General features: G+C 34.7%; 1 protein-coding gene across 1 annotated transcript; it reads right to left on the minus strand.

The window, feature by feature from the left end:
* Positions 1–254: 254 nt before the first annotated feature.
* On the minus strand, positions 255–4,918 carry LOC120191634 (probable serine/threonine-protein kinase DDB_G0282963). Its single transcript, XM_039194544.1, has 13 exons — positions 4,410–4,918; positions 3,841–4,255; positions 3,083–3,731; positions 2,750–2,790; positions 2,340–2,408; positions 2,123–2,223; positions 1,873–1,951; positions 1,617–1,715; positions 1,447–1,515; positions 1,294–1,343; positions 1,117–1,198; positions 936–1,030; positions 255–709 (listed from the first exon to the last, which is right to left on the minus strand). The coding sequence occupies exons 1-13, from the start codon at positions 4,838–4,840 to the stop codon at positions 583–585; spliced, it is 2,307 nt and encodes a 768-aa protein (XP_039050475.1). The 5' UTR covers positions 4,841–4,918; the 3' UTR covers positions 255–582.
* Positions 4,919–9,146: the final 4,228 nt, after the last annotated feature.

Here is a 9,146-nt window from a genome sequence, read left to right on the forward strand (position 1 = left end):
AAAGGACAAATATAACATTAAAACAAAGGGAAAAAGTGGTAATGAATTGGATTTCATGTTTGTTCTTTTAAACGATTTACAGTCAGTATTGACTCAAATTTCCACTCACATTTATGAGCTTTTAAATTAAGGTTTAATTATGCCTCCAGTCCCTGTATTCTTCAAAAGTTAGAGAATTTCGATAAACAATGGAATTATAATAAGCAATGCAAGACAAATGATGTCTTCACTCACTCTATTACTACAATATAGATTTTGTTTTCTTTCGGTATTATGTACATTTTCACTTAGTGGTCCTAACATGAACCTAATCACACAGCACCATCAACAGATTTTCATGATGTCGGATTATATAAACAATAATCTCAACAACTAAACTATGGCAAATTAAAACTCACATGGTGCCAACATATGCCTTTTTTATTGGTCTTTTGGCCCGAGTTTTGCCGTGCTGGTGCAGCGTAACAGTTGAAGCCGTCGACTGAACAACTATGGGTGTAAATGTTGGCAAAAGATCTACCACCTTGCCTGTGCTTTACAGCTTTTGCTTGAAGGAGAACTGGTAACAACACATACGTTCGATCAAGAATCCTTTCGAGAGCCATCTCCGGCCAAATTACGAATTTGCTGAAATTGGATCGTGTACTGTCTTTGAAGATCTCTAAGCTTTTCCAGTAGATCCTGGAACGTTGGCCGGCATTGTGGATCGCTGCGTTGCAAAAGTTGTAGTTCCATGTATCAGTTAATAACAAAAGATGATAGAGCAATTTAGCTAAGATAATGCAAATCCAAAGTTGCACTCCGAGTCATAATGGCATGCTCGAGAACTCCATATGACACTCGATCCATCATATCGTACTCGGAAACTACAGCTAAACTTTTAGCGTCGGATCCGCAAAAATTAACGGAATTAAACATTATAAGGAGAAAAGCACCTTTGCCAACAACTTTCGATTATAGAAGACCACCTTGGATCTACTTCCTTCGGAATATCTAGCCGTTGATTCATGAACCCCACAGCTCCGATCACCTGCAAATATACTAAAGCTAACTTTCGTTCGTATATGCCGAGAATCACAAGATGAACGAGTTAAATCTTTTTTACGAAAACTATACCTGCATTGAGTTGAGATTATCCCATGGTATCTTCTCGGTAGCAAGCTCCCATAAAATGACTCCAAAACTATATACATCGGACCTAAGCGTTTCCGTATGAAGAACAAGAAATGCGAAGTCATCAGTGAGAAAAGGTGAATGATACGAAGGGGGCTACGATTTAGAGGAAGGACATACTTCTCGTCCGAGGGTTCATTTCGAAGAACTTCCGGTGCCATCCATTGAGGCTACAAAAAGAAATGGTATTTTATAAGTCAACCAACATACTCACAAAATGATGTAGACTCGTTATATTGAATCGATGAAGCTAATGAAGTTTTCGGTAAATACAGTTCCTTTTCCGGTTTTTGTTGTGAGATATGTTTCATGCTTGAGACGCGACAAACCGAAATCGCCAACCTGTTTACCTCAAGTAAATGGAAGTTATCCTCGAAACCCTGAAGCAAACTAAAACAGGATTTGCATTAAAAAAATAAAGATGAACATAACTAGAGGCAAACCTTCACGGTCCAATTCTTATCGACTAGGAGATTTGACGACTTTAAATCACGATGAATGATAGGTGGATTGCAATGATGAAGATAATTCATTCCCCGGGCCTGTAAAAGTTCAAATAATAAGATGAATTGACACAGGGAAGGGCCAATCCAGTAATGCAGCATGCAAGGATGAAACAAAAACAGCTGCAGACATGGCGATTGGAGAATTATCGTGAAATTGAAAAAACAAAAACGTTTAAATCTACTTGATACTCACAATATCCAAAGCCATATGAACACGCCGTCTCCATTCTAACTTGGTAGTATTTCTCTGTAGTAAGCGAAACAAACTTCCACTGCATAAGAAACATAAATATAAGCATTCACCAAGCCTAGAAGTAAACTAAACATGAACTATTAGAAGGGGAAAAAACTTGTTCCGCAGAGCGATAGATATGCAATGTGAAATTTACGATAAAAAGAGTTCGAGGATAAAAGAAAATTCAGAAAGGAAGAAGAGATCGAACCGTGGAAGGAACTCTGTGACAATACAGAGACGTTGAGGTGAAGTAACAGCTCCCATGAACAACAGAACATTTGGATGCCTAAGTCTTTTCATCAGAGATACCTTCAAAGCAAAAGCAAAACTATGAGCACCATTCGGAAGAGGAAGAAAGATACTCAAAACAAATAGCAATGCAACATACGGTTAAATACGTAAACGAGAGAAAAGTAATAGCACACCTCCTGTCTAAAGGAAAGTATCACATCATCTGAATATTCCTGCTTCGAGAACACCTTGACGGCAACATCCTGCATCGACATGAATACGGTTTATTCAAACGAAAAATAATAAAATGATTACATTTTTTTTCATGTTCCCAACCATTTGTCATTCAATACGAATAAATAACTAAAGAGTACAAGGACTTGTGCATCGAAATGCACGAATTAGCCACAAGTGTGACTATCGGCCGATGGGAATTCAAGTCACCATCTTTACATTTTATGCAAACTCTATTTACGGAATAGATGCAAAAAGGCTAAAGCAAATCATGGTTCATCATACCCCAAAACTTCAATATACATTCATCTATAATGTGATTGTAAATTCTCTCAAATGTGAAGGCATTGAAAGGAGCAGGAGAACATACCGATCCATACCACAGACCATGATACACGGTTCCACAAGAACCTGCGACGAAAACAGAGGAACATAAAGTGTTAAAACAAAATATGTTTAAGATAAACGTCTCAGAGAAATAAACACAAAAGAACAAATACAAAGTAATCTCCGGCCATTGACATGACCGTCTAGCGGACATTCGGCTTTTCATTCATGTGCTTTGATGTTACACATCCAAAAAGGGCAAAGAAAGTAGAGTCAGTGTTAAAGTTTCAAGCATAAAGTAATGGCCCTAGTAACCTAGTTATTAACAAGTTCACTATTCCTTCATGTCTCCTCGTTGAACTCGAAAGAAAATTACCTTGCCCAATTTGCTCTCCAATTGTCAAGTCTTCCCACAGGATTTCGTAATCTAAACAGTCAGTGTCCATATCGACTCTATTAACAGCACCACTGCCGATACTATCACAGCTGCTGGCACTGCTTGTGCTGTTAACATTAACAGATGACCAGTAACCTGATGCCTCATTATTGCCGGGTCTATTGTTCTCATTAATATGGACTTCAGATTTCGTACCAGAATATAGGTTCTTTGGTTGAAACGTTTCGTTCTCTTGATCGTCACCCAACCAATGCCGCACGAAACGTGTAGTCCTAGACTCTGATCCTTCTCGATCATTCCCTTTCCAAGGCCATGATATCCCTTTCTTACCCATTATGTTCATAATCTTTTGGATTGCAGGTTTTCCTTCACTCTCGTCACCGGAATCTCTAGAGGTTTTCACCGGGGACTTCTCGTCGAAAGGCGAAAATACACCAAATGCAGAAGGGTGTACATCTCCCCTAGGTGTACTGGCTCCACTGGAAATTGCATCTTCTTTATGATCAGAAAGAACTGCATCTGACAAACCATGATTGGGATAATGACTATCTCCGCTTGCCCCTTCATGATCAGAACAATTCTCACCCGTTCTAATTTTCGACTTCACTTTGTTGCTCACCTTGGACGCCTGCATTCGTGATCCTCAACAATTAAATAAAATGCCAAACTACAACAAAAGTAAATATAAACAAACAAAAATCCAACCACAACACGTACAAAACTTAATGAAATCATACCAAATTCGTTATTTTCGATGCAATTGCAGTTTGCAAAGGCTGCTGAGGATCAAGACCGAGTTTAGCCGAGACTGCATTTTTACCCCGGCTAAACGCAGACTCTCCTTCGACTTGTCTTTCAGCTGCTAATGCAACTTTCATGCCTTGAAAAGGCCTAGAATCAGTGGAAACACAAATGATTCCGACCAACGAACCATCATCGTCATAAAACGGAGTATAAGTCGCAATAGCCGGAAACCGCTCCCCGGTTTTATTCCTAACCGGAAACTGCCCGGTCCAACTCTCCCCCATTATAACCCGATGAACTATATCCTGAGCTGCAGAAAAGTCCCTAGGATCAACAAGAAGCTCAATGGCATCTTGCCCTAAAGCTTCTGCAGCTGTATAACCATAAAGTTTCTCAGCAGCCCGGTTCCTGCAAAACATACACAAAATTTAAAAGAACACCCAAATTCAAGAAAATGATAATGCTTGAAGATTGAATCAGATTCTGAATAAGTAAATTTAGGGGGGGACGAATTTGGAACTGAATAATTCAAGAACAGAAAACCCCTTTTTGGTTCACTTACCAATAAATTATACGGCCAGTAAGATCAAATATATGAACAGATTGACCCATGGACTGTAATATCTTTAAATACTGGTTGTTAGTGAAATTAATGGCAGCTGGTCCAGTATTCTCAGTTTTTCCTCCTTCGCTGCCCGCCCCACCGCCGCCGTTGCTTCCATTTAAGGTGTCATTTCTACTGCTCTCTCTTTGCAACGGCGAAGAATGCCGAATAGGACCCGAAGCTTTCTTCCGATAAGCAGCCGCCGCCGCCGAGTTCCCGAGGAATCGGCGGCGCTGAGGGGAACTAGAGTGGGATCTTTGACGAGTTGTGTTGAGCTTTGACTCACCACCGGGTTGTTTCAATCTGCACATTTCTTGCTTGAGATTCGCATGCCCCACTTCTAGTTCTTGAATCTTCCTCAAAAGCTCCTCCGCCGGCGGCGTTTCCATTTCTTTTTCTTTCGTTTTTCCCACAAACCAATCAAATTCAAAGCATTGATAAGGTAATGAAGATTTTCACAACTCTCTCTCTCGAAGCTTTCGTCGATACTCAAAAGGCAACAGCTTTTTCCTTTTTCCCATTTATCATCAACAATGTTTCTCAAAAAGAAAGGTTAAACTTTGAATTTCATCCTCATTTTATAAAAATAATGTAATTAGAATCTTTATTTTAATTTATAACGGGTTGATCCTTGTTATTTTTATAAAAACCGATAAATTAATCAAAGTGGGTAATATTTTCAAATTTTTTGTGACATATAAATATTAATAGATTAACAATTTATACAAGATAGTTAACATAAAAATAATAGTTCATTAATGTAAACGTCATAAATTAATAAAAATCAATAGTTCAAATTCATGTGTTTATTAACAATTAGACTAAGATCTCAATTTTTATGAAACATGGGATCAAATTATCATAAATTAAAGGAGTAGGATTAATTATCATAAATTAAATCAGAAAGCCAAATTTACCAATAATTGGAATAATTCCTTAATTTTTGTAAAGTGCGATGAACGAATTAGTAAAGGATTAAATTGTCGTGTTTCGTAAAATATAAGTATAAAATTTAGAATTAAACCTGAAAGAAAAACTTATGTTTAGACCAGATCATTTAATACACAAATTGACAAGACGTGTTTAATTCTCGCGCGCTACCGGTGCACGTGGTGCGTATTAGCCTATCAAAGATATGATTCTTTACCTTGCGCTCCAATCATCTTCGCGCGTTTTTCCACGCTCATTGCGTACACGCCTTTTAGAACTATTTTGGCCTTTCCCTTTGGTCGAAGCTTTTCTTCAATCTATAATTTTCAGAAATTTATTTGATAAACTACCTTTTAAATCACTCATATTTTAGAATATTTCTATTTAGTCATATAACTATAAAATCTTTCAATTTTTAGTGATATTTATCTTTTTTTTATATTTTTTAGACCGTTAAATTAATTAAGTTTAATGATTTAGATTAGAGCTTTTACATTGAGTATAACCCACTTACTTTTTATTTAAGGGGTTGTTTGTTTACCTCTTAATGGAATTATTCAGCGTTGAATGCTGAACCGTTCATCATTCAACTCGTTTGTTTCGCACCTTTGAATGATTTAGTGTTGACTGATTCATCAAAAACAATGTTGAATGATTCAACACAGAAATACATTCTGAATGATTCAGAGCCAGTAAACAAACAACATGTCACATTCAGAGCTAATTCATCCAGAGCCTCTGAATCATTCAACACTTAATCATTCTGAAGTAAACAAACAACCCATAAGTCTTATCATCTCCCACTATTAATCTTAGCTATCCCTTTTTATTAACTTAAGGATCAGAAAAAAATATATAAATCTTAAAATTTTTACCATGTGTCAAGGAATCCTACCTCTATTAAAATATAATATATTTATACGATACAATATTTTTATTCTTAAAACTCAAACTAAATTCTATCGATCTAGATTGACTTGGTTCATCGATTCTAACTTTTTAAATATTTTTATATAACATTTTTAATCTTTTCATTAATTAACATGCACAATTTATTTTGTATTATAAAAAATAAAATAAAAAACTAATTATAATTAAATAAAAAATATAACTCAACTCAATTAAAATAATTTATACTTGTAAATAAAAAATTAACTTACAATTTGAATTAATATTAAATTTATTTACTGTACCTACTACACTTGAATATAATATAATGGGTATATTAAATGTTAAATACGGTTGTGCCATATCTTTTTGCATTTATTAATTTTATACTATTATTGTGTATTTAAAACTATCTGCGGGCTTAAAAATGAATAAAAAATTAATATCGCTTAAGTAAAATTTTAAGTTTAAATTTTTGTGTATACAAAAAATCATTAGAATCAAGAGGACAAAAAAAATAATAACAATTATATATATATATATATATATATATATTGTATGTAAAGATAAGGCTAAGGTCATGGACATGGGCATGCCCATTTCCAAAGCTTAAAAGCTTGAGGCCAGTTCCAGCTTTGGAATGCAAGTGGCAATTTGTTGCTTTTTTTCTTTTTTGGTTTAAAGTTTTTTTTTCTTTACATATAATTTTACGCAAAGTTAGTAACATGATAAAATAGCATATCATTAAAATAATTAATAATATATAAAATTTTGTAAAATCATTCGAATTTGATATGTTTCAATCAGATTTGATTTTATAAGGCCATTTTTTTTAATTTAGGATTGATTCAAGTCAATTTTTGTGAATGATGAGAATGAGATAGGAATATATTGAATTTATAGTTTATGATGAAAAATACTCAATCCAAAATAATTTACAATTGTCCTCTATATATATATATATATATAGAAATAGATAATTGATCTCTCTTATTTTTTTTCAATTAGGTAATTATTTTATCGAATAAAAATAATTTTTAAATTCAATCAAATACGAGTTGTGATCTCAAATTCAGGTCGAATTTCATATTAGATAAAACTTCCCTAAACTAGAGTTGACTTGAGTGTCAAATAAAGAGTATAATACTCAGACGGATTTAAAATCTAACTCGACACATTATTGTTCTAAATTGTATATCAATAATTAGTGTATGAAATAATAATAATGATAATAATAATAATAATAATAATCAATTGATTTAACATAATGAGACCTTAATTTATGTAAATAATTTTTAAATTCAAATATCGACGTTGTAAATAAAATAAATTAAACTAAGAGAATTATTTTTATAATAAACACATACGGAATTTAATTTGAATTATTCGATCAAATATGAACTAATTAATCAATAACTTATATACCTATAATTACACCAAAATAATAATATTATAAATCAAGCTTTTATTCTTTATGGCTCAAAATGCAACAATTTAATGTAGATATTGGGTTATCTGGTATCTCCTACCACCACAAATAAAAAGGGGGAAAAAGTGTATATAAAACAAATTTGTGATGGTCCAAATGATAACAAAGCTAACGGTATTGAGACTAGGGAGGGATATGGGTCCTATTTCTTATCAATCCGATCCAATCTAAAATTTATACATTCTCCACTCAAATTTTATTCGATCTGAAAAATATACATCATTCACTCGACTCGAATCTGATCTGACTTTTTGAGATAAATTTCAAAATTCGACCTGAACTGAAATAATATATTTATTTAAAAATATTATTTTTATTTAATAAAAATAAGGATTTAATTGGAAAAATATATATCGATAGACATTATTACAATTATCCCTAAATATATCGATGGTCCAAACCGGTCTTGTTAAAAATCTCTCTAATTCTAAATGGAGGAAAAGTGCGTCTTGGAGTGAAAAATTACATACAGTAGAGCAAGGCATCATCGATACACTATAACAAATATGCTGCCTTCACACAAACAGGCTGCTGCAATAGAACAGGAAAACCAATGACACGAGCAGCAATGAAGAACAGCGAAGAGCAACTGCGAAACCCCATTAGTCCCCCAGCTGACGCCACGCTAACCTAACATAACAACCCGCATGACCATACCACAACTCACCAAATTTAAGGAACAATAGCAGCAGCCTACCAGGAATCGCACCAATGACGGAAAGCAGATTGCAGACATAACGTACCAGGACAACCAATCGCATCCAACAAATCATACCTACCACAAACCACAATTAACTAAAAGGAACACTACAATAAGATATACAACCTCCCTCATACAATAAACAAAACCCAAACAAAGAAAAGAAAAACAAAGTCATACTCACAACAACTAAAACCACTAGGAACACCCAGCAAGATACTCAGAAAATTCACCCCACCGAAACAAAATTCAAACTATAACGGTCAGCAATAATGAGACATCCCTCAACCAATACTGAAGGTAAGAACCTCTAGGATTCATATAATAGGGCAGAAAACAAACCACAACGGACATTAACAGAGGAACGGCGACCACCCAAAACAGCAGGCAAGAAATACCCTACAACCAGTAAAACACAACGATCATCTATCTCCATGAAAGGTCGCACTCTGACACCTAACAAAGTCTTGAACGGAAGGAATTAACATCCGCCAATTACAATTAGCCCATTCTCCTATCCTTGACAAAGCTAGTTCAAAAATTCTCTCCACCGAAAACACACAATTCTTGAACAGTGCTTCGTTCCTACGAAGCCAGAAATTCCAGATGAGACCAAAGAATCCCAAAATCCAAATAGACCGAAGCTCTCGTCTCACCCTTTGACTGTACCATACCTCAAGCAGCGATT

Source organism: Hibiscus syriacus, unplaced genomic scaffold, assembly GCF_006381635.1.
Source record: "Hibiscus syriacus cultivar Baekdansim isolate YM2019G1 unplaced genomic scaffold, ASM638163v2 tig00116970_pilon, whole genome shotgun sequence".
Classification (NCBI taxonomy): Eukaryota; Viridiplantae; Streptophyta; class Magnoliopsida; order Malvales; family Malvaceae; genus Hibiscus; species Hibiscus syriacus.

What these genes read in the sequence shown, in the direction of transcription:
- LOC120191634 (XM_039194544.1), bottom strand. Translation starts at nt 4,840, where the DNA reads ATGGAAACGCCGCCGGCGGAGGAGCTTTTGAGGAAGATTCAAGAACTA. An exon ending in GTCACAGAGTTCCTTCCACG is followed by an intron (nt 1,952 to 2,122) that starts GTTCGATCTCTT and finishes TTTCTTATGCAG; the next exon opens with TGGAAGTTTGTTTCGCTTAC. An exon ending in CAAAAACCGGAAAAGGAACT is followed by an intron (nt 1,344 to 1,446) that starts GTATTTACCGAA and finishes TTCTTTTTGTAG; the next exon opens with CCTCAATGGATGGCACCGGA.